We start from the raw sequence: 26,756 nt of genomic DNA on the forward strand, positions 1-26,756 counted from the left end.
ATTGACCTGAAAATGTCTAGTAAGTGCCAGCATGAAAGCTGCATTCAGTCCAGAGTGATAGAACTTATGGTAGTGTTAGTTTAGACATATTAAATGCAATAATACAGAGTTGAAAATAGAATGGAAATTTGAATGGCCAGTACGTAGGGTAACCCTGTGATACAGACATTTAAAAGATGGCAGCACTGTACCCTCTCAGCATTTCCTATGCACTAGAGTTTGTAACTATGGAAGTTGTGTGTTTTAATTAAAGTAAAATGTGTTACCCTAAAGAGAATGTGTCACCTTTTTAAAAACCATTTGATTTAGACAAGAGAGAGCAATTGGTAGGAACTTAGGCTCAACTGTGGAAAGGCCTTCTGGGATTCCAAACAGAGGACACAACTCCTGCTCTTACCTTGGGCTTGGAGTCTTTGGGAGTTGCACTGGTGACCCTGCTAGCACTGCTCAGGGGGCGTTTTGGTGTTGTTGTAGAAGCTGGAGCAGGGCTAGCAGACTTTTTCTGGGTAGGTGTAGCAGAAAGAGCTCTCTTGGGACTGGGGGCAGTGGCTGCCCCTGTGGGTTTGCTTTTGCTCAATGGAGTCTTGGATGGTGTTGCAGCAGAAGTCTTAATATTGGTCAGGTACAAGCAAAAATAGGCAACAAAATAAGAAAAAAAAATATTTATAACAAAAGCATAAATAATGAACCAAAGCAAAAGCGTATAAAGAAACAGGCAAAAAAGAAAAACAGGCAGAAATGCAGAATCAAATGAGCCAAATGATATTTCCAAACTGAAATACTGCATGAAAAGAGGAAGACATGGTTGCAAAGCATCTTGGGAAAGCATGTGGGGCCCATTGAGTTGGATATGGAGAGCACCACTGTGCAGATCCTGACCTAAAGCGACTGAAACAAGTTCCGGCACCCATGTCCTATTTCATTGTTCTGTGGAACTGGGCAAGCTCTGAGCAAGAGTTCTTTCAAGCTGGCACTGTGTTTGGAAGCATTTATTTAAGAACCCACACTGGAAATATGAACAGCTTGAGAAGTGGAAACAAAACCATCGCTCTGTGTCGTTGGGAACACAACAACAAGATGACTAGGCTAGAAAAAGAAAACTGCCACACATGGAGCTTGCTAGACTTCTAGGCTCAAGTCCTCTGTGCTTCCCAGCTCTGCACACACACTATATAGTGTTAGCAGATAACCTTTTGGGGACAGCTGTGTAACAGCAAGTATCTGTCTGGTTGCTATAGGTTACTAGACCTGGGCAATTTTTTTTTCTTTTCACTATGCCATTAATGTGTTTAAAGGATAAGTAAACCTTTCAAAGAAGTGAATGCAAAACGGATGAGAGTGCTATTCTAAGCCCTTTTGTCATTTTCATTCATTCATTATTTTCTTTTTATTACAAGATATTAAGGGATACAAGTACTGTTAATATGAATGAATCTGTTACAACAGCACCACCTGCTGGTCATTTTCCCACCAGTCTGACCACCAAGTAGTCAAGGAAGTTGTCAGGAAAAACAAAGAGGCTGCTCTGATGTTCTTCTGCTTAGGAAAAAAAATTATAACCTTTATCAAATCAGCCTCTTTCTTTCTCCTGACAACTTCCTTGACTACTTGCTGGTCAGACTGGTGGGAAACTGACCAGCAGGTGGCGCTCTTGTAACAAAATTCATTCATATTAACAGTACATGTATCCCTTAATATCTTACAATTAAAAAAAAATGAATATAAATTGCAAAAGTGCTTAGAATAGCCCCCTCATCGGATGTTCTTCTACTTAGGAAAATAATAAAACCCTTTTTCACATCTTTCTAAAGCAGAAGAACATCAGAGCAGCCTCTTTCTTTCTCCTGACAACTTCCTTGACTACTTGCTGGTCAGACTGGTGGGAAACTGACCAGCAGGTGGCGCTGTTGTAACAAAATTCATTCATATTAACAGCACATGTATCCCTTAATATCTTGGAATAAAAAGAAAATAAATAATGAATATAAATTGCAAAAGTTCTTAGAATAGCCCCTCATCAGTTTTACATTCACTTATTTCAAAGGTTTACCTTTAAGTTCCTAACAAGGGTAAAAAGCAAATATTTCTTCAAATATGTTGCTTTCTGGCTGAAACATGCATATTAGGTTTGTGGTTGGCTGATATTGTACTAAAGCTGAGAACAAAGAATTGGCTGACTTCCACAATTTCCCTGTTCCTCTCAGCCTTGGATCCTTAAGGTGGCCATAGACACAAAGATCCGCTCGTTTGGCAACATCGCCAAACAAGCGGATCCTTCCCCGATATGCCATTAACGAGCATGGCTATATCGGGGGTAATCTGATTGTTCAGCCGTATGGCCGAACAATCCAATTACGATGTGCCATGGGCTCCAGCGGGATCAGTCGGGTCAAAATCAAACCTGACCGATCGACCAAACGACTGATCTCCGCCGGACGAAAGATGTCGGCACACGCCAAACACGATCAGAAAATCGTACGAATCCGCGATTCGTACGATAGGATCTGTGTGTCTATAGCCACCTTTAGCCCTGCAGAGTTGCTCACCAGCAAAGGTTTCTCTTTTCGCAACCTTAGTGCAAACCAAACCCCTCTGACTGTGTTGGCACTGATAAAACAGCAGCTGGGTGTGGACCTGGGTCCTATGTGCATTGGCTGTCAATATATTTCCATACCTTTGTTTTCTTCTCTGGGCTTGGGGGGAGCTCTTTGTTTGGTGGACTCGTCTTTTCATTTTCTGTTGCAGCTGCAGCAGCAGGTTCTGCTGTTTCTGGTTTTGCTGGGTAATTAAAACAAAACACACACAACATTAGTGGATCACATAGTGTTACACAAGCAGCACACACAGTAGCTTTGCATCTGGTTATTCACAGCATTATTGCCTTCATGCAAGTCAAGGTGCTCAGGAACACTCACTCACCGTGTGGCTTTGTTAAAGGGAACACACTATGATTATTCTGTTTCTTCTCATTGTTAAATATTTAAGGAATGTACGTCTCCTTGAAGTCAAAGTAATGGCACATTAGTGATTTGTTGCCCTGGTGTTTAGGTTTGTGGGCAGGGGACAACATGAATGCCTAATAGCATGTGTGCCTTTACCCTGAAGATGCCGGTTCATTTGTTACAGATGTAAAAAGAAAGGAGTTTAAAATATGTTATAAAGTTGCCGTCTCTGGATTTAAATTCTATTAATTCATCTCTGTGTCCTTTTAGGTCTGTGTCGCAGAGCACACGGTACCCTGTCTACTATGTGAATCCACTGAATGTCACAGTTAAAAGTGAAACATTAGCAGGTAACAAACCCATCAGTTAATAGTGCTGCACCAGCAGAATTCTGCACTGAAATCCGTTTTTAAAAAGAGCAAAGATTTTTTTATATTTAATTTGGAAATCTGACATGGGGCTAGACATATTGTCAGTTTCCCAGCAGCCCCCAGTCATGTGACTTGTGCTCTGATAAACTTCAGTAACTCTTTACTGCTGTACTGCAAGTTGGAGTGATATCACCCCCCCCCAGCAGCCAAACAAAAGAACAATGGGAAGGTAACCAGGTAGCAGCTCCCTAACACAAGATAACAGCTGCCTGGTAGATCTAAGAACAGCACTCAATAGTAAAATCCAGGTCCCACTGAGACACATTCAGTTACATTGAGTAGGAGAAACAACAGCTTGCCAGAAAGCAGTTCCATCCTAAAGTGCTGGCTCTTTCTGAAATCACATGACCAGGCAAAATGACCTGAGATGCACCTACACACCAATATTACAACTAAATACACTTGCTGGTTCACGAATGACATTTTATATGGTAGAGTGCATTGTTTGCAGTCTAAACAGTGTCATTTAGAAACTACATCATAAAAATCATGATGGAATCATGTCATAGGGGCTACAGTGATGTTTTTGCCATAAAGCAAGGAAGGTAAGGTAAGATTTTAGCAAAATTTTGGTACGAGGAACAAAAATAGTGCCCTTTACACTAGTGATCCCACCCTCTGCCTGGTCCCAGTTTAAGGTAAGTGTGTCAGCCCTGGGGTAGTTTGGGTGACCATCACTTGAAAACATGCAGAATTTTTTAATGCCCTTAAATAAGGTGATGGCTTGGCACTTTCAAAGGCATCTCCCATTCAGCACAACAGGAGCAGCAATTTTGGGAGGTTTCATTAAGTGCCTTGCAGCAATTGAAAGGGCTGAAGTCTGCCGCATGTGCAACAGGAGAGTCCAGTATAGTCCAGTATAGCCCAGTATAGAGTAGAATGGAAATCGGCACCAGTCTAAATGTGTCAGCAGAAGGGGGTTCTTTTAATACATGACACTGAGCTTTCAGGTTTTATCTCAGTGACTGAAGGGATGTTAGAGCGCGGCACGTTGAGTATGTTTTTAGTTGGGGGGGGGGAAGAAAAAGTAAGGAGACATACTGTGCTGCTGCGACGTGTTTATTCGGCCATTGTTTCCAGTCAGTGCACTTTCTAACGGAACAAAATGGGAGAAGGATAAACAATCAAAGGCAGCGGCTGTCACAATGAATCTCTTCCCCTTCGCAGACTGGGTCAGTAAAATGTCAGCTAAAGCTCCAGCTAAAAAATCAGTGAAGTCCTGCCCTGGAGTCCAGGGAACTTCTATAACTAATGCACAACCCCGGGACGCCACAAGGTTTTGTCCAAATCTCTGTCTTTTCAGATCTACATCAGCCTGAGAATACAAACTCGTGGCAGTCTCTGACTTCTGCTCCTACAGGAGGAGTTGGGGCTTGGCGATTTAACTTTAATTCAATATGAAATACACAGGGAATATTTATTCACTCCGGTTGTGGGACAGAAGAACATGGGACTGTATGTCTGCATGAGGCGTCATTGTGAGAGCACCCCATGACACAGGCCTCGGGTACTAGGATGCCTTCTGATAAATACACAAGTGTCAGCAGACAATATGTTACCGCCCGAGGGCTGGAGGAAGAATTAACTGGCACACAAAGTGATGAAAAGTCACGTGATTTCCCTTCCTGTCCCTAATTACTAATGCAAATTAGAATTCAGATTCTGTTCGGCCAGGCACAAGGATTCAGCTGAATTCTGCTGAAAAAGACAGAATCTTGGCCGAATCGGGGATTCGCTGCATCCCTAATAGTATTAAATAAATAAAAGTGCTCATCCATGGCCACCTACCATCATTTTTACATAGGCCAAAGAAAAACAAGTAGAACTTACGCCACACAGGCAAAGCTGCAAATCTGCTCACAGCCTGTACAGAGACATAACACAGGCTGAGCCTGATGAAGGTTTAGGGAGAATTGTCCACTATAAGTAAATAGAAGCTTTTCCATGGAAAGCAATTTATTTGTAGTCCCTCTGAACAAAACTATCATTCTTCTCCCCAATGCCAAACTAATATGGCTGCATATTATGCTCCTGCACAAAATACTGTTCAGCAGGAACAGCCTCCTGGGATTATTGGCATATCTAACTACCAAATAATACAATTTAGGCCAATTTCCTCTAGTTACACAGATGTTGGTCTGGCCAAGCCCTGGCATGGAACATGGAGCAAACATGCCCAGATGCTAATGGCTAAACTTTGTTCTGTTGGGTTGTTCGCTGGTCTCAGGATGAAAATTGGTTATGAAATCTTGCCTCTGAGGCCAATTGCAAACAAATGTCCCATATAACTCCCACACAATAGAACCACTTTAGGAGATAAGGAAGACAAATCATGGCCAGAGGCTGTGAGACGGCTGATGAGTGATGGTTTTTATTACCAGTTCCATTTAAAGAAGCAAAGGCTGCCTCCCATTCACACACATGCAAAGGTTTCAATTTGATCTTGTAGCGCTTTTGATAAAGACGAGGACGAGACAAATACGTTGTGTCGGAGGCTTCAAGAAACAGCGGGGCATACAGGCAATGATGCTCAGAATAAACCCTAAGATGATCATTATATATTGCCCTTTATAAATAGATGGGAGAGCTGGGTGTCAGCCCAAAACCTAGGCTTGGGTTCTATCATCATTGTATTTTGAGCACTTATGAAGTGGAAATGTATTCAGCCACACCACAATTTTGACAGACAGATATTGGCTACTGACTGGTACACTCCTGACCAAACTGCAACTGTAGCAATCAGATTAGAGCACATTCATATACTGAGCAGGCCATCGTGTGGGCCATAGACAGTGGCATTCGTGTTGGCTCTGTTTGTACCACAGTATCATCTGATCATTGGCCCTCAGGGACAAATCTCTGTCGTTTTAATTTGCCGGCCACCTATATCAACAAAGCTTTGCTTATTTAGTGCCCTGGCCAAACGAGTGGATCTCTATCCACATGTACTCCTAAGATTACATTTGACTACAATAAATCTAATATATTCATTGTTTTAAACCCCAAACAGATGCCCTTACTGTTGTATACGCTAAAACCTATTTACCATTAAGATGCTTTGGCAGACAGTCTTGTCAGAGCCCACAAGTGTGATGTTCCCTGCATAGATTCTATAGTTCCACATATTTGTGTCATCAGCAGACACAAATACACTGCTATTTATAACCTCTTCCAAGTTATGAATACACATACTAAATGAATATTGACTCAATACACCATCTTGCAGTAACTCTAGCCATTTGGAGGATACACCATTGCAAATAACAACATAAATCTTCAGCCGGTTCCCCATCCGACCATAAAGAGGATTCCAAGAGCAGACATGATATACCACTGACAAATGCACTACACAACCCAACAAAGAGCTAAACGGAAGTACCATTGACAACTACTCTACGCAATCCTTTAGCCAGTTCTCTATCTTAGCATAAAGAAGTCTTATAAGTGCCAACAGAAGGTACCACTGACAACTACTTTATACAATCCTTCACTCAGTTCTCAGTCCTACCATAAATTCCCTAACTGCAAAAAGGAGGTAACACTAACAACTGTTCTAGACGATCCATCAGCCAGTTCTCAGTCCTATCAGAAATTTCCTAATTGCAAAAAGGAGGTACCATAGACAACTACTCTACACAATCCATCAGCCAGTTCTCTACTCTACCATAAATAGGCCTTCTAAGAGCTCTTGGGAGACCTTTTTATGTTTAAAGAACATCAGCTCTTAAGGAACTACTTTATGGTTGATTAGAGATGTGGCTGAAGGTTTGCGTAGAGTAATTGTCAATAGCAAGCCAGCAGCCTCTAATACCCAAAAGCCTTGGCAATATCCACATAGAAACCACTGTGGTTTTGTTTGATGATAACTGCGACACAAAATGTCCATAAAAAAGATGCACAGATTACAACGCCACTTAAACGGTATCCTCGATAAACGACGGTATCCCTTTAAAAGTACACACGCAGTGTTATCTGCAGAGATTGCCGCCATATTGCATTGCCACTAATGAGACAGTATGAGGGCACAGCTTATTCCTTCTCTTGAGACCTCATGTATTGAGGTATTCTCTGTAGACAGGAACAATGCTCTCTATTTAGGTCTCTAGATGTGCTATCATTGCATCCGATGGTAAATACCGAAGTCCATGTAAACTATATGGCTGCTCTTAGTTTCATGCAGATTATACTACGGCCTACTTAGACTCCTTTCAGATGAAAGTTAGTGTAGGACTGTCCAGATCAGGGATGACTGATGTAGTTGGCTTGCATCAATATACTGCAATATATGGACAAACAATCCCTGATTTGTTTAAAGGGTAAGACATTTTCTAGTATCTTCATGCACAAAATGTCCTTAATATATTGATAACGGGTTGAGTGCAGAGGAACCTTTTGTCTTAGTCTGTATGAATGTTGTGGTCACGGCCTCACTGCACCTCTGACTTTAAACTTTAGTTTCCCTTTTTTGCTATAGTGTGTGTACTGTTTCTTAGATCAAAGTGCAGTATTGTAGTACAGGTATGGGATCCGTTATCCAGAAACCAGTTATCCAGAATGCTCTGAATTATGGAAAAGTTGTCTCCCATAGACTCCATTTTAACGAAATAATCGAAATAATAAAACAGTAGCTTGTTCTTGATCCCAACTAAGATATAATTAATCCTTATAGGAAGCAATACCAGCCTATTGGCTTTATTTAATGTTTTTATGATTATCTAGTAGACTTAAGGTATAAAGATCCAAATTACAGAAGGATCCCTTATCCGGAAAACCCCAGGTCCTGAGCATTCTGGATAACAAGTCCCAAACCTGTACACGAAGGAAGCAGTGTTGGATACAGTTTAATAGAAGGCTTTTTGTCGTGGATTATACACCTGTTTTATGGTGGAAGGCTCTAGGGACTCATTTTAACTAGACCAATTAGAAATTTGAGAAGAGAACCTTTAAAAGAAAAATCTGAACAATAGTATGGCACATTATCTTACACATAATAGAACATTCCCATACAATTCAGATAGGTTGGATTCAGAAGATGAGTCGCGTTATTTCATTATATTTAATATTTCAACTTAAGGTTTTGGAAAGTGGTTTAGTAGATGGTACACTGTTTTTTTCTGTGCTGGCAGACAACACAGGGTGAGATATACATAAACATGTACAATCTATGGAGGCTGTCGCACTGGCACTTTCATGCATGTATAGTAGATTCTATTATCCTTAGCACATAAGGGGTTAAAACAAAAAAAAGGGTATTTTCATCAATAAGAAAGCTCAAGATGTTAAATAGCTGTTTCTGTGCCACCATCAATTTCCTTAGACTTCTCTAAGGGAACCTTCCACCGGGGGGGGGGGGGTCAACCAGGCCATCAGGGGTACAGGAGTCAAGGTCCCTGTTACAGAGGGGACCCTAAGATTAAAAGCTCAATTCACGAACGACAGCAGAGCTTGTGGGGTGTTTGGGTGGATTGTGAAGGAGTCGGCATAATTGGGGAGTGTCTGTGAACGAGGACCTTTTTTCCATTGGGGTCCATTTTACTTGTTGACAGGGTTCACCACCAGGAGGCCCTGATTATTAAAAGCTGGCCATACACTATACGCTGGCCAAACAAACATCTCTCCCCCCCCCCCCCCCGAACATACCCACACAAGATGGATGATATCAGGCTAATCCAAGCATTCGATGGGATTACAATACAAGCCGACCTCATCAATAAGCCAATGTGGTCCTTAATCTGACTTGAAACTCAAGCGTCAGATCAACATCTGTCTGATTTTCAGCCATATATTGGTTGGATGAGCTTATCAGTGGGACCCATACACGGGCAGATGAGAACAATTCAGCAATATAAGTGCACAAATCAGCAGTTTAAAGCTCCCCATGTATGACCACCTTTAGTGTTAGGATTACTGATGGTAGCCCTGCCTCCACCCAAAAACAACTGTTGTTTTGCATAAAGTTAAAAAAAAAAAAAAAAAAAAAAATTCTAAGCAACTTTCCAATATACATTCATTACACATTTTCATTGGCCTAATGTAATGTTATATATAAATGTACTTGCTACTAAAAGGTTCCGACTCCTGAAACACTGTAGCAGAACCCGGCTGATTAACAGACATGGATCAGCATAGACTTCTGCTGAAATGTTTCAAGAGTCAGAACCAGGAACAGAAAGGGATAAACAAATACGGAAAATCAATCAGTTCTGAGCAAAACTACCAAAAATGCCTGTTGTAACTTGCCCAAACCTTACACTAGGTGCATCCATTTGGCTATGAGTCTACTCATAGGGGCATTTTATAACACTTGTCTACAGTAGCAGAAGTCCCATGCACATGGCTTACATCTATTCTTGCTTTGTGAATTCTGCACACAGGAGACCCACACCCCGCATAACAGCCCCCCAGGCCCATATAGAGGTTAAACCTACCACTGAGAGTAATGACTACTTGCTGGGAGGACTGTAGGGACACCACCTTGCTCTCCTCCATTTCCTTTTCCCCTAGGACATCTGTAGATCTGTGCTCTGTATTCTTCTCTTTGCCCTCTGCTCCAATGAGGAGATCAGCTGGGTTATTTGGGGGGGTTTTGTGCTCATCCTCCTCCTTGTTTATGTGAGAGTGGAGAGCTTCAGTAATATTGTCTAACCTTGTGATGTGTAACTTTGGGGCAAGCAGACTCTGACCTTCTTCCTCACTAGTTGCCCTTAGCTGCTCTTTAACAAGGGAAGTGGGCACCAGGCTGTGCCCATTGTAGTCATAATCTGCAGTCTGTTCAGCTACGGTCATAGACCTTTTCATTGTGTTGGTGTGCTTCTTTGGCATCCCGGCTGAATTAGAGGTAAGAGGAGGTGTAAGAACAGGAGAATGATTTTGTTTCCCATCCCTTATCTCGGGATACTTATCAGCAATGTCGACTGTCACAGGTACAGCCAGGTGGGAGCACTCGGACATTGCGCGCCTCATTGCCTTCCTTTGGTAAGATGATCGGTTCAACAATGGACAATCTACTTGGCTTCCAAGTTCATCGTCCCGGTCTATGAGAAATCCATCTTCATCTAGATCGCTTGTGTTACCTGCTTGCTCTGGTTTAACATCCTCCTGAGCAAATTCCACCTTGGTAGTTGGTGGTTCTGCCTTGGAGCTTGGCTTGCTAGAAGAACTCTCATTCTGAGCCCGGTGGGTGTCTGCTACTCCTGAAAGACAACCACCTAATGAGTAGTCCTTAGCATCAGTCGTATAGTTTGGAAGAACGGAGTTCAGGTTTGCTTTCAAAGCACTAGCCTCGTGGTTTGATGCCCACGTCTCCAGTTTACCCTCAATATTTAAAATCATTTGCCTTTGCTCAGCGGTTAACTCCAAACTGGTTTTGTGTGCCGCCTTTTCGTGGTCCGTGATCGCTTCAGTTTGATGCAAGCCATCCAGCATTTTCTGAGAGCCCGCCTTGTCCCCATGCACCTCTGAAGCTTTAGAGATAGAGACAGGTTGTGGGAAAGCATCGCTTACAAAGGGCAAGCTCTCAAGGTGATCCTGCTTTGATTGGTACAAAATATTCTGCATGTCTGATTCTTTGTCTTTCACTGTGATTTTGTCTATCTTGGCGTCAAAGAAGCACAGCTTGTCTTCATCGGTGAAGCCGGGACTTTTAATGAGCCCGTCTTTCAGCTGCCCTCCTGTGTTGACATTCAGCCCGATTTCATTCAGCTTGCCCTCTGTTCTCTGCCATTCATACTCTGCTTTAGGGAATTCTCTCGGGGACTCCGTGCACTGGAAGGCTTCGGCAAAGCTCTCCGTGTTCATGGTGTTGCACAAAGATCGTGTTCTGAAAGAGAGTGGGGCTGCTGATTTGAGAAGGACTTCTCTGCTCCACTTTCCCTTCTCTCTGCCTCTGCTAACACAGCACACTGAACAAAGCGTGTGAGCCTGCCTGAATCCGTGACATCACGACTGCTCCTCTGCGTTCATGGAAAATAAATCCCCCCCATCATTTCTCTAAGCCTCCCCTCCTAGGCACTCACTCATAGCACATTCTGGTGTAATGAGAGACACCAACTCACAAGAGGAATCCAGTGTGTATATGAGAACAATGTAAAAAAAAACCATTGTTAAATCCAATGTTGAAAGTAGAAATAAGACTGGGGTGGGTTCCAGATAAAAAATACATTGTAGCCAGTGTAAACAACACCTTCCTATTTCATGCAATTCATTTTCCTTTGTCTCTCATTATTAGTTGCAGCGCGAGTGTCCCAAACTACTAAAAGATGATGAAGATGGATGTGTGTGTTAAGGGCAACATTCTGTATTATGGATGCCAATGACAGACGCCTTTACGCATTTTGCACAGATCTATCACCAGCGGGAATATAAAGCCGTGTTTTGTGCGTCTCCGCCAGTCCGGCTTGGGAACGTCATGCTCTGTTTCTCCAGCAATCATGAATCTAATTGTCTTTAGAAGAGATAGTGAAAGGCTTCAGTGAATATTGTAATTATCTGAACCAACATAAGACTGAGAAAAGATAAGATCCCCCCCTGATATTTACATTATATGTCAGTTCCTTAGTAATGGAAAAGATGGCTACATCTTTATTACAGAAAATGCCACTCCCCCTTCCCAAGATCCATTTATTCCTCATTCTCACTGGTTATAAAAATGTCACTGCAGTCGAAAACAGTATCTGTCGTTTTCCGCTGTCTGCACGGCTGGTCCTGACTACACGTACAAATGAAATGTAGCTGTACATAGTCAGCTCTCCTCTCAAATCAGCTTCCATTCTCACAAGGCTCTTGCATAATTATGATTAACTGGATTGTTAGGGAGAACCACAAAAAAGTGCAAGGCATTTTGGGAATGGAGTCTCAACGGGAGGAGAGTGGATTGTGGCTGTAGTGTTTCAATATAGTCAGAGCAACAGTGTAAGAATCGCAACTGACACTCGTTTTAATAGCAATCGCATTTATAAAGAACGGTAAAGGGGTTGTTCACCTTTAAATTTTTGGTAGGATGTAGAGTGATATTCTGAGACAATTTGCAATTGTTTTTTTATTATTTGTGGTTTTTGAGTTATTTAGCAGCTCTCCAGTTCGTAACGTCAGCCATCTGGTTGCTAGGGCCCAAATAACCCTAGCAACCATGCACTGATATGAATAAGAATAGAATATGAATAAGATAGGGGGCTGAAGAGAAAGAGGAGTAAGAAAGTAGCAATAACAATAAACGTTTTTTTAGGGATGCACTGATTCCACTTTTGGATTCGACTGAACCCTTCCTCAAAGATTCGACCGAATACCAAACTGAATCTGCACCCTAATTTGCATATGCAAATTTAGAAGGGGGGCTTTTTACTTCCTTGTTTTTTTGATGAAAAGTCACATGACTTTAAGGATTAGGCTGCGGTTCGGCCAAGCACAAGCATTCGGTCGAATCTGAATCCTGCTTAAAGAAAGGCCAAAAAACAAACAGAATCCTGGATTTGGTGCATCCCTAGTTTTTATTAGATGGGGTCAGTGGCTCAAATTTTAAAGCTGGAAAGAGTAAAAAAAAGGCAAAAATAAATAATGAAGACCAATTAAAAATTATTTTGCAATTGGCCATTCTATATAATACTAAAAGTTAATTTACAGTTGAACCACCCCTTAAAAACATGTAAATGTGTATTGTATCTATACACTGACATTTTATTTCATTGTGCATCATTCATTCATTTGGGAAGTGTCTCTCCCTAACAAAGGCAGAAAAGGAATAATAAAAAATTAACAAAAATAGGTTTTATCTTGTACTGATTTAGGAGGGGGGCATTTTCCTTTAAAAGAGGGCTGCAGGGAGTTATAGCCAAGCCATCGTTGCAGGAGATTGGTTACAGAGAACTGATGAAGGGAAGAATAATTGGATATGTGAGCTCATGTGGCTGCCAATTACTCATGAAAAAAGGCAATTAGCAACGAGTGAGCCCTTGCGCTGTACAGGGATACAACCCTACACTGGTTGCAGAAGTGCGGGGGTTAAAATGTAATCTGCAGCCAGCCAATCCCCAAGGGATGATTCAAGCAGCATTTCTATTTTTACTCTCCGCTTACAAAAACCCTCGGTCTATTTTATGCTGCTCACAAACCCAGACCCTTTATTTTACATTATCTGCCACTGTGAAACTCTCGCTCGTTTCCAAGGCAACTCCCCTAAAACGGGATAATGAGGTGCTCAATGACAGACGATGAAACCAGAGGAAATCTATGCTAATTGCCGGTGATTAGTAAACGAGTGGTCTCGGCCTGTACAATAAGGTTAAACCTAGAAAGCTGGAGGCATCTGGACAATGGTTTCTATGGTCAGAGGACTAAGCCCCGGTTATACCACCATCCTGGATATATATATATAAATAATACACAAAAGCCATCAATATCATGTAAATTATATCCTTATAAACGGTGAGTAGTGATGTCATCAGTTATAAACGGAGAGTAGTGATGTCACATGAATCAATAAAACTTGTGTATTATAATAAAGTACCCCTTGTTGGAAAATATGAGGATATTTGGTCATGAAACTCCTCGGTAACTTATAATATCCTTATAATTTACAAGTGGGGTACTTTATTCACTATATAAACAAGAGTGATGAATATCCTGTAAATATCATCCTTATAAACGCTGCTTAGTGATGTCATCAGTTATAATCGGAGCTTAATGATGTAATTTCTGTCACATGACTCAATGAAACGTGTGTTCGGCCAGGATTCTGCCATCTTCAGCAGGATTCGGATTCGGCCGAATCCTTGTGCATAGCTGAACCAAATCTTAATTTGCATATTTAAATTAGGTTGGGAAGGGAAATCATGTGACTTTTTGGTCACAAAACAAGGAAGTAAAAAGCATTTTTCCCCACTTTTTCCATTCCCGCCCCTAATTTGCATATACAAATTAGGATTTGGCTTGGTATTCGGCCTTATCTTTCACAAAGGATTCGGCCGCATCCCAAGAAGTGGATTCGGTGCATCCCTAATATATATATATATATATATATATATATATATATAATATATATATATATATATATATATATATATATATATATATATATATATATATATATATATATTACACAAAAGCCATAAATATCATTATTATATATCATAAATTATATCCTTATAAACGGTGAGTTCTGATGTCATCAGTTATAAACGGTGAGTTCTGATGTCATTTCTGTCACATGACTCATTGAAATTTGTGTATTATAATAAATAAAGTACCCCCAGTTGCAAAATATGAGGATATTAGAAGTTACCTCGGAGTTCCATGACCTGTATAAAAACACTCAGCCTTCGGCCTCGTCTTTTTATATGGTCATGAAACTCCTCGGTAACTTATAATATCCTTATATTTTACAAGAGGGGGTACTTTATTCACTATATATATTTACATGATTTTTTCAAATCATGTGAAAATTAAATAAAGCCAATAGGCTGGTTTTGCTTCCAATAAGGATTAATTATATCTTAGTTGGGATCAAGTACAAGATACGGTTTTATTATTACACAGAAAAAGGACAATTTTAAAAATCTGGATTATTTGGATAAAATGGAGTATATAGGAGATGGCGTTCCCATAATTTTGAGCTTTCTGGATAACAGATTCCATACAATACACACACACTCAAGCACATAGCCGTAGAGCTTGAGTTAACATGCGTCTCCCATACTTACACCTGCTTCCAAGCATTATTAAGTCAAGGGCAAATTAAATCAGATGTATGTGGCCTAGATAATGAAATCAATGAATAACTGGCATCCAGAGACACAAGGGAACCAGTGAGCCCAACAGAGCTCAGATTAAACATTAAAACAAACAGATCTGTTCCCTGAGTAAAGGAAATTGCAGCTAAATTACAGACTTGAATCCTGTTATTGAGATTCTTCTTTTATTTATATTGTGCCTAAATATTCAGCTGTACAGAGATGATACACCATTCACATCAGTCCCTGCCCCAGTGGAGCTAACAATCTAATGTCCCTATTGAAGTAAATATCAGCCGTTTGCTAATACTGAATATTTTAATACATAGAACATGTTCATTTCTATCCTATTGTTTATCTAAGGCAGCAGGAATAGGACTCTCAGGACAGACTGGAGAGGATTGTAAAATTCCCCCAGAAGTCCAGGGTAAAACATGTTCACTAAACAGGTCTCTTGTATGTGCATGTCAGTGAACCGGCCCTATGACTAATGTATCATCCTTTAGGCACCTTCCATTCTGAGCCCTGACGGCTATGGGACGCTGGCTGTCATAATGAATTGATTAAAGGGATTCTGTCATGATTTTTATGGTGTTGTATTTATTTCTAAATGACACTGTTTACACTGCAAATAATTCACTGTACAATATAAAAGGTCATTCCTGAACCAGCAAGTGTATTTAGTTGTAATATTGGTGTGTAGGTGCATCTCGGGTCATTTTGCCTGGTCATGTGATTTCAGAAAGAGCCAGCACTTTAGGATGGAACTGCTTTCTGGCAGCCTGTTGTTTCTCCTACTCAATGTAACTGAATGTGTCTCAGTGGGACCTGGATTTTACTATTGAGTGCTGTTCTTAGATCTACCAGGCAGCTGTTATCTTGTGTTAGGGAGCTGCTATCTGGTTACCTTCCCATTGTTCTGTTCTTAGGCTGCTGTGGGGGAAAGGGAGGGGGGTGATATCACTCCAACTTACAGTACAGCAGTAAAGAGTGACTGAAGTTTATCAGAGCACAAGCCACATGACTGGGGGCAGATGGGAAACCGACAATATGTCAGACTTCAAAATTAAATATAAAACAATCTCTTTTAAAAAAACAGATTTCAGTGCAGAAGTCTGCTGGAGCAGCACTATTGACTGATGTGTTAAAAAAGACAGTTCTCCCCATGACAGTATCCCTTTAATAAACCAGCTTACACAAATTTGTCTCTAAGTAATGATCCAAGCCTTTACACTGGAGCTCTCCATCTTGGATTTTGTTGGGAGTGTCTGTGGCCCTGCACATGCTCAGTGGCCTCTAGGCAGCTGTTTAAAAGCTAAGCTTAGGGGGTTGTTGCAAATCATCAAGCAGAAAGTAGTTTCATCTGTCCTAGAAATTGGTGTTACAGGGCTGATTTATTACATTATGATGCAACTGCTACTGATTTTTTACTGCCTTGTTATGAAAATTTGAAAAACCAATCTGCCTTGTATCATGACTTTTATGCTCATCCCTAAGCCAAGGCAACTGACAGGAGCTCAGACCTGTGAATCAGCAGAAAAGAAGCAGAAAGTCACTACTGTTGCACTGCAAGTAGGAGTGATATCAACCCCTCCACCTCCCCAGCAGCCCATCAGCAGAACAATGGGAAGGTAACTAGATAAAAGCTCCCTGGTGGATAGAAGAACAGCACTCAATAGTAAAAATCCATGTCCCGCTGTGACTCATTCAGTTACAGAGTGGGAGAAACAATAGCATGGCAGAAAGCAGTTCCATTATGAAGTGCTGGCTCTTTTTGAAAGTACACTTATTGGGTCAGGAATAAAATTGCATATGGTAGAGTTAATAATTTGCAGTGTAAACAGTGTAATTTAGGTATAAAAACTATACCATATAATATACAAGTATAATTTGTTTTAGGGTTTACTTCTCTTTTAGATGATAAAAAGACAACACATTATGATAAATCACCCTTGAAGAAATGCAAAGGGGCTGCCGTTTCAGTAATGCTGAGCAGCTTCAGGTCATCGATGGCTACCAGACACATCCAGAGAGCGCTACTGGAGGCAAATTCTGATTGGCTGCTCCAAGAGAGATGAACTAACAATGTAGAGTGATTGGACTGTACAGTGCTGCGGCTCCTTAACAGCGCTTTACAAATCAAGTTATGCATACATACATACATGGCAAGTACTTTGTGAGTCCATTAGCCACAATCCACATAGCACCAGTCTGAACACACAAGTAACTAATAATGGCTCAGGATAAACTCCCTTTCAGTATAGCTGCCCGTGTGGCTCTCTGACCAGCCCTCAAAAGCAATAGGTACACCAAAAATTACTGGTTTGCTTGTCCTTTGCGCTAAAAACAAACTCACCCACAGTTAAGTCATTTATAACTGCTACTTCAGCTTCTATAGTGCGGCCTTTCAAGTGCAAATCACCAGCAGTGACTGTCTTTTAAAAAGACCAAAGTAAAAATATATACTTTCATTCTACCGTAAACCCAGTAAATCCAGTCAAATAGGTGTTTTAACAAAAACATATATTTTATATCTTACACCTTTTATTTTCCCTGTGGTTTTGCATAGTAAAAATATCACTGACTCAATATATATTATTTACTTTATTCAGTGAAAGACTCACCCGGCAGTTTAGCCTTTCCTAAGCAGCCACTGGCCACAAGCTCTTCCTATGAGGTTTCTAATCCCAACAGAATTGGCCATTGCCTTATGGTAAAGGGGGCGTGTCATGTTGCCATTAAGGCGTGGTCAGATGAACATGGCGCTCTTGGAAAGGCAACAGTTTTGGCTTCATGTAATGACCAAAACGGCATTTGAAATCTTTTTTCTGCTGATTCACTGCACATGCTCTTTGCTGCTGTCACTTACTGAGTTTAGGGACCCACTCACAATATACAGTACACATAGAATAGAAATGTCACAATATAAGGCTGATTAGTAATTAATACACATAATTACTACATGGCAGCACAGAAACCAGTGCAATTAGCATCAGAATTGAATAATCAGCAAACCTGTAGCATCAGCTTATATTACAGCCAGGGAAGCTCATTTTCTGCTGGATAATTACTGACGAGCCCTAAGTTTAGCTTCTCAACAGCCAATCAGAGCCCACTGAGCATGTGAGTGTCACAGACACTTTCCAAGATGGTGACCCCCTGTGACAAGTTTGAAGTCCTGGATCATTGCTGCTATTGACAAGCTGAAGCTTTAGGCTGGTGCAATAAGTTCAGTATATAAAATATGGCATTTTTAACAATATCCATTTTTACGGGTTTAGTTCTCCTTTAAATACCTCTGCAACAGTAAAAGTACATATTTCTGGAGATTAAAGCACCGCTTGCAAGTTTGCCTTTTATTAGTTCTTTAGAACACAGTCAATGGTGGATGTATTGATGAATAATGGAATATATATCTACCAAGGAAAACTCCTTTCTTAGCCATTTATCATTAAAATGATTATTTATAAAGTTAGTTGCTTAGGACATGCAAACATGAACGTCACATCAACGAAGCCTTTATTAAAGCAATATTGCCAAAAGCCAAGCATTTGATGGAAATATACAAATATCCTTTAAAGTGCGTCTCACGCCACAAACATTAGATCTGATTTCTCAGCAACAACCTGAACTTGAAACCTGTTGTACATTTGCTTACGTATTCCTTGACCCCCACCAAAGACAAGGAATTTTTTTCAAATAGGTCTATTAACCTTCTATCTCCTATGGAACGCAAACTTGAGGAATGATTTTTTCCCCCATGCTGGACCAGATATTCAGGGTGGGCAATCCAGAAATTTGATAAATCTATAGATAAAAAAGTCCTCCATAATTGAGAATTTTAATAATCTATTGCCAACAAAACCACTTTCTAAAACACACCCCAAACCTTTCATGCCATTGTATTGGGGCTAAAAGCTCATGCTAATTCACCCTTAAAAGCGGCCAAAGCAAATCCACACAAGCGAGAGTCACAACCGGTAGGTGCAAAACAGACACACACCTTTATCTTGCCTTTGTTGAATTAAATGGATGTCGTTCAGATGCCTTGGCTTCTCAGTATCAGAGGGAGAAGATTTTGGTAAAGTAGTCATGGTTCCTCTGGATTTCGTGGGCTTCATATAACCTTTTAATGGTTCGGGTGCCTTTGTCTTTTCAGCGGATTTGCTGGGGATTTTTTTTTGTAATTTTTCAGAGGCTGGCGGTGTTTTCTCTTTCTTAACAGTTACTGGGGCTGCTTCAGTTTTGATTTTAGAGACCTCTTTGGTCTTATTTTCACCTAAATGAGAAGATTTTGGAGTACTTTCAGATGCTTTATCTAGAAGCTTTTCATTGTCCGTCTGAGAGTAGCCTCCCTCAAGACTGGCAACAAATAGCAGTTCATCCTCAGGCAACTGTGGTTCTGTTATGCCGTCTGTCTGTAGTAGTGAAGACGTTGGCAAAATCTGCTCCTTTTCCACTGGCTGACTGAGACCTGACACATCCGAACACTCAAGTTTCTCTTCAACAATCACTTTTTCGCTGCAGATTGGAGCAGCAATGGAACCTTCAAGCATCTCCACAGCAGCTTCAAGAGATGCTTCAGGGTGAAAATCTATTAAACTTGTGCTGTGAACTGCCGACGTGTCGGTTCCAGGGAAGTCGACAACCCTGCTTTTGGATTCCTCTACTTTAGACAAATTTTCACCATCGCTTTTCTGACCGTCAATATGATTGTGTTCCTTTAGCTCAGAGGTCTTACATTTCCCATCTGGGTAGACAATGACTGGCACCTCAATAAGGTGGGCAGTTTTATGGTGACCCTGGATTTTCTTTTCTTCACTTAGCTTTGGTATCTCATCCTTTGAGTCTATTTTTTCTAAAGAATGAGTCACCAAAGAATCTATATTCTCCATATAGATACGGTGGGCAGTTTTACAGTGGCCCTGGATTTTTTTTTCTTGGCTTAGCTTTGGTTTCTCATCCTTTGAGTCTATATTTTCTAAAGAATGAGTCACCAAAGAATCGATCTTCTCAGGTTTATCAACCAAGGTTTTCAGGCCGATTTGGGCAGTGGATTTCTCTTTAATTTCAGGTGTTACTTTGTCATTGATGGTAATATCAGCTGAGGCAGCTGTAAGTATTAAAATATCATCATTGAGATGTTTTGGTAAATCTGAATTTTTAGATTTGTTTGGCTTACATTTTTGGTCTATGTCCTGGTCCTTGGGAAAAGTGGTAAATAAATCAGGTTTAACGTTTAAGGATTCAGCAAGCCATGTATCACGTTCCTTTTCTTTTACAGCATTGTCAACTATAGCCATTATTTCCTTGGAGGGCGTTACTAAAGAATCTGCTGGGGAATCCACAACATTGCTTTGTACGACCCCAGCTTCAGGCGTCTTCTGGTTTCCAACCATCTCGGGTAACACTGAACTTTTTGTCTTCTCTGCTCCATGCGTGCGCTTTAAAGAACCTCGTTCGCTTCTGCTGACAGGGGAAACAGTTTCTTTAGGTTTCCTTATTCCACCTCCTTCAAACATAGTAGCCGGCTCAGAATACAAATGCAGCCCACCATCAGTACCTTCACTGGCTTTAATTTCTGCCTTCGTTTTGGCTTTTCCTCTTTTGTTTTTTATTTGACGTTGAAATAGTGAGGTGTCCTCACCAAGGCATGGGTTATCGGCAACTTCAAATGTAATAGGAGAAGGCTGCTCAAGTGCAATTGTCTCCTTTTCAATTATAGTGAGTGGCTCAAAAATGGTTTCTTTTGGGGCAAGACTTTGAGAAGAAGTGCTATCAACAACCACAATGGAATCTTTTGATTCTGGTTCTGCCACATCTGCATTTACTACCGATTCTGAAAAGGAGTGTGAGCTTCTTTTCCTTCTCTCATTTTCTCTCTTTGGCTTATCCCCTTTTGCCAAGTGTAAAGGACGAGGTATAATACCAGTGTCTAAGCCCTGATTTATGGGGTTATTGTTATTCAATTCAGGAAAATGATCTACACACGTAAAATTTGATCCTGGAACCTCTTTAGGAAAAACCTGTACTCCTAAAGTCTGACTCCTGGACTCAGATTTAACAGCCTGACCTTCAGAACTATCAGGTTGTTTAGATTGTGTGCGTTCAGTGTTATTGTTCCTTTGGTCTTGCTCGGTCATAGTGTCAACAGCAGTTACAGCTTCATGCCTAGTGTCTTTGTGGGGTTCTTTTTCATCAGTAGTCATAACAGACTTCTCATCTGAGGGTTTATCTTTTCTACTAGCTTGTTCCTTTTTACAAATGCTGATAGGTTTAGACCCTCCTATCTCTGGTATGTTATGTACTGGTTTGAAATCTTTTGAAGGCCCTGAAATCCAGTTATCATTCAGTGTTCCATCTGCCTTTTTGGTCTTAACACTAAATAATTTGTCAGCTTCCAGCTGTGATTTTGCCAAATCGGCTACTAGAATCGGACCTTCTGGCAAGTCTGTAGAGGGACAGGTAGTTGTATTTGTATCTGTTTTAGATGTATATGTATCTGAATGTTCAGGCTGCTTGACCTCTTTAAGGACATGTTTTAAATAGGGGCATTTAGTAAGGACTTTGTCAGCCAATGTGACATTAGCCTCCATTTGGTCTAATGATTTTTCTGGCTCATGTAAAATGTTTTCCCAGTTCTCCAAAGGAGTTGAATCTTTCAGCACTGTGCCTAGAGCCATATATGGAGATTCTGCAATTTTGTAGGGATTAACAATTGTCCCCATATTTTGAGGGTCTTGCTCTTGATTTGTAAAACACTGTACAGGTAGGCTGACCTCTGCATTTGCACCCATTTCTATAGCTTCTCTTGTGGATGAACATGTCTGATTTGTTGCAAACATTAGAGGGTCATTGTTTTGTTCTACTTCTCTGATGAAGTGTTTTCTCCTAACAGTCTTTTGCTGCCCCATGGGTTCAGACCCCGAGACTTGGAGCTCAGTCTGATCTCTGATATTCAAATCAAAATCATCTTCTTTAAAAAACTCAGACACTCTAGTTTGAGTGTACTTCTTCTGTCTGGGTTTTTTCTTTTTCTTCTTCATCAATGCCTGAGCACTGTCCATTTCCCCACCATCTTTTAAGGCTTCTTGTCTGTTCTCCATGAGGTCGTGAGCTTTTTTATGCAAATCTTTGGCTCTAGAGGCCAAAATGCCCCTGCTTTCAGCACTCTGCCTATCTAAGTGTGGTTCAGTGAGGTCACCTGTAACAGGAACCACTGTTTTCGTTCTGCCAAATCTGCGTTCACTTGTTTTGTAACCTCGCCTTAAGGATGCTGTAGGTACAACAGGGATAAAACTTTGCTTTCATAACCCATTTATGTACAGCATTGTTACTATAGTTAGGCTAAAAGATGGACATTTAAAAATTAGAAAAACTTTAAAACACTTGCTGCTAGAAGGAATAGTTTTGTAGCTTTTACTGCTTTAAGCAACAATTGGAAAAATCTGGTTCCATTAGCAGTAACACCAGCATGAAAACATATCCCTACAACTAAAAGCCTTAGCAATAGTCAAACTGTTCATAAACTAAAACTGCCTGCATAAAATATTTCTTATAGAGATCCTCTACTCCCCTACTGTTTTCATGTGGCCTAAGCTAAAAGTTTGCTTGGACGACCTTTAGAGAATGCTCTAGACACCTGCCGAGAGATGGAGCATAAACATACAATAGCTTAGCCACAGAAAATAGGTCGCAATAGGTCTTCTTAAAGTAAAAGCAGCAAAAAAGTTACTGAACTGTGTAAACTATACCAGCTACGATGGTTAGACGAAACTTATGAACATGTTGGAAATGCTAACTACTTTAAATTTCCCACAAAGGTAAGTATCATTAATCAGAAATGCGTTAAATTTACCTTGAATGTCTTGGGGGAATTCGACATGAGGCACTGCTTTATGCTCATCATTTTTCTCAGGTGCAGTTTCTACAACAGATGATTGTTCTTCCACTGGGCTTCCTTCAGAGGATGTTTGCTGTAAAAGTGCCTCTTCAAAATGAAGCACTGCTTGTTGGGCTGGGATATCTTCAGGGACAAGCAAGTTTTCGGTTATGTTTTCATCCAAAAGATCGGTTTTTGGATTTGACAAAACCTCTGCTTCAGGTGTGATAGGAGACAAAAGTTCAGCTTCAGGTATGGGAGCAGACAAAACCTCAGCTTCTCGTGTGGGAGCGGAAAAATATTCAACTTCAGGTGTGGGAGCAGAAAAATATTCAGCTTCGGGTATGGGAGCGGACAAAACCTCCACTTCGGATATGGGAGCGGACAAAACGTCCTCTTCAGGTATGGGAGCAGACAAAACCTCCGCTTCGGGTATGGGAGCAAACAAAACCTCCACTTCGGGTATGGGAGAAGTCAAAACCTCAGCTTCAGGTATAGGAGAAGTCAAAACCTCAGCTTCAGGTATGGGAGAAGTCAAAACCTCAGCTTCAGGTATGGGAGAAGTCAAAACCTCAGCTTCAGGTATGGGAGAAGTCAAAACCTCAGCTTCAGGTATGTGAGAAGTCAAAACCTCAGCTTCAGGTATGGGAGAAGTCAAAACCTCAGCTTCAGGTATGGGAGAAGTCAAAACCTCAGCTTCAGGTATGTGAGAAGTCAAAACCTCAGCTTCAGGTGTGGCAGGATTCAAAACCTCATCTTCAGTTATTAAAGGCAACAAATCCTGTCCTTCAGTTTTGAGAGGCGATAAATCCTCGTCTTCAGTTTTGTACTGAAGCAAATCCTTGTCTTCAGTTTTGCTAGGCAAAAAATCTTCACATGGAAGTTGTGCCTCGTAGTTTTGGTTTTCCTCCTCTAGAATTAGCTCTTGCTCAGAAGGGGTATCACCACCATGAGGAGTCGAGGTATCAGATTTGCATTCTTCTAAAACGAGGTCTAGTTTTTCGGAAGGGGTTTCAGCAGTTTGATGTTCTACCTCCTCTGAATCTAGAAGCTCTTCATTAGTAGTAGATCCTTCTCTATCCCTTTCTTCAACAACCGGGTTGTTTGCAGTGTCTTCAGGCTGCCCCACTTCATTCAACTGACCTTCTAAAACAGGAATAGCAGAGCTAATATTGATAAGTGCTAAACGAATGACATTTTTAAATGTTAATACATTTTTCATAAACAAAAGAAAAAAGAAAAATGGATGTACAAGGGGTTAGCACGCGTTCTGATTTTTTTTTCAGTGGTTATGTGCTTGTGTTGTCTGAAGCTGTGGCCAAAATACTGTTGGATTTATACTACTTTAGTTATTAAATATGAAGTACTGACTATTATATCAAAAAAGCAAATCTGTTAACAACGAAGAACTACTTAATTAAAGGAAAATGAAAGGTGGATTTAATAGGGGGTGCATATATATTACATATATATTACATTTTTCTCCCTAGCCCAGTGTTCCTTGACAAACATCCATCCAAAATTTATTTTAGAACAAACCTGCATTTCACTGATGACATTTAGGAAAATAGGAGGTTGAACATAATGTAGGTCTTTGTAGAGTGATAGGCCTAATGTTTGTTGAAGCGGAGTATGTCTAAACCAGGTCCATTGAGGGGGTGTAGAAATCTGGGAGTGCTAGTTCCCCCATTGTTGTGGAATTTGCAGAATGTTATAAATACTTTTAGTCCTAAATATTTTTATTTTTTTTTGGTGGGAGAAGAAGACCATTTTACTGCTGCTCCATGTAAGGGCCTTTTCTTGCATTTGATTCATAAATTTAGCAATTACTGGGCCCAAGTTAAGTAGTAAGTATTTAGAAGGGCCTTTATTAAAGGGGTTGTTCACCTTTAGTGTGATGTAGAGAGTGATATTCTGAGACAATTTGTAATTGGTTTTCATTATTTATTATTTGTGTTTATTTTTTATTTATTTAGCTTTTTATTCAGCAGCTCTCTGGTTTAAATTTCAGCAGTCTGGTCAGTCTGTTAATTACTTACTAGGCTATATGTTCAGTGGTATCACTATGCTCCTTACCTGCAAGTAACAACGCAGCTTCATCTATTTGTTCCACCAACTGAGCATTTTGTGCATCGACAGAGAGGTATTCTGGACTGTCTTCATTCACTGTGCTATCGGCAGGTTCCACTAAATAAAAATGAGAAACGCCATTTTACACATCCTTCTAATCATGAATGAAGACGATGTATTATGCAGTTATTCTTACTAGATATTACTTATTATTATTTATATATATTATTATTATTATATAATTCTTTTTTAGGTCCCCAAAATGTCTAGAGGTTGACCTGTTATACCAATATTTATTAAAATTGTATATGAATTAGGGTCTCATGGGGCCCCTATACCTCCTGGGCCCCCTGCTGCCGCAGAGTCTTGTTCCTCTATAGTTACACCCCTGGGTACTTACCAATATTGGATTCCTTTGCATGCTCCTCTGACTCATGAGGAAATTCATGTCCAGGGAGTGGTTCAGCATAGGGATCCAATGGAGCATCAAATGAGATACATGAGATCAGTTCAGCAGCTCCTCCACATTCTAGACATTTAGAAAAGTGATATGATTATGCAATGTTTACCATCTCTCTACAAAAACATTTATTGGACTTATAGCTAAAATGGGGGATTCATCTTATTCACAAACATTTTGCTTCCATTTGCATAAGAAGCACACGCAGTATTCATGCTCAGATTCCCTAAACCCAAACAGAAAGTGGTCTATTTTTCAAGGTACATGGGAGTGCAATTTGCAAAACAACAATGCTCTAAACCAGGGATCCCCAACCTTTTGAACCTGTGAGCAACATTCAGAAGTAAAAGGAGTTGGGGAGCAACACAAGCATGAAAAATGTTCTTGGGGTGCCAAATAAGTGCTGTGATTGGCCATTTAGTAGCCCCTATGTGGATTGTCAGCCTACATTGAGTCTCTGTTTGGCAGTGCACCTGGTTTTTATACAACCAAAACTTGCCTCCAAGCCTGGAATTCAAAAATAATCTCCTGCTTTGAGGCCACTGGGAGCAACATCCAAGAGGTTGGAGAGCAACATGTTACTCACAAGCTACTGGTTGGGGATCACTGCTCTAAACCATGCATGCTTGTGTAGCATATAACCGCTCTATCTAACGGTGCTAAGGACAAATAAGACATGATTAAAGGGGTTGATCAACTTTGCGGTAACTGTTAGTATGATGTAGAGAGTGAGAGACAATTTGCAATTGGTTTTAATTGTATAATTATTTGTGGTTTTTGAGTTATTTAGCTTTTTAATCAGCAGCGCTCCAGTTTGCAATTTTAGCAATATGATTGCAAGGGTCCAAATTAGCCTAGCAACCTTGCATTGATTTGAATAAGAGACTGGAATATAATTAGGGTCCGAATAGAATACACATACTAAATGTTTAAATAAAGGTGAACCAGCCCTTTAACATAAACAGCAGCCAAGTGAAACCTTGTAACCAAAATTGCAATTGTAGGTAGAGAGTTTGCAACTTTAGAACTTTTATACAGAAAAGTAAAAACGGTAACAAATTTTTTTCATCAGAAATAGTCTTTCTAGATATTAAAGCAGCGACCCCAAACAGTGGTTCATAAGTAACATGTTTCTCTCCAACCCCTTGGAATTTGCTCCCAGTGGCCTCAAAGTAGGAGCTTATTTTTGAATTCCAGGCTTGGAGGCAAGTTTAGGTTGTATAAAAACCAGGTGTACTTCCAAACAGA

General features: G+C 40.5%; 1 protein-coding gene across 15 annotated transcripts in view; it reads right to left on the reverse strand.

Moving 5' to 3' along the window:
• The window catches only part of map4.L (microtubule associated protein 4 L homeolog), a 129,184-nt gene that overhangs the window by 19,252 nt on the left and 83,176 nt on the right, over positions 1-26,756 (reverse strand). For 12 of the 15 annotated variants that reach the window (XM_018266382.2, XM_041565355.1, XM_041565354.1 and 9 more), the window contains 6 exons: positions 25,449-25,577; positions 25,055-25,165; positions 22,955-24,124; positions 19,100-22,372; positions 2,675-2,778; positions 398-607 (listed from right to left, as the gene is read on the reverse strand). In XM_018266382.2, coding sequence (XP_018121871.1) covers positions 398-607; positions 2,675-2,778; positions 19,100-22,372; positions 22,955-24,124; positions 25,055-25,165; positions 25,449-25,577 — 4,997 coding nt within the window. 15 annotated transcript variants of the gene reach the window in all.

Source organism: Xenopus laevis, chromosome 6L, assembly GCF_017654675.1.
Source record: "Xenopus laevis strain J_2021 chromosome 6L, Xenopus_laevis_v10.1, whole genome shotgun sequence".
Lineage (NCBI taxonomy): Eukaryota > Metazoa > Chordata > Amphibia > Anura > Pipidae > Xenopus > Xenopus laevis.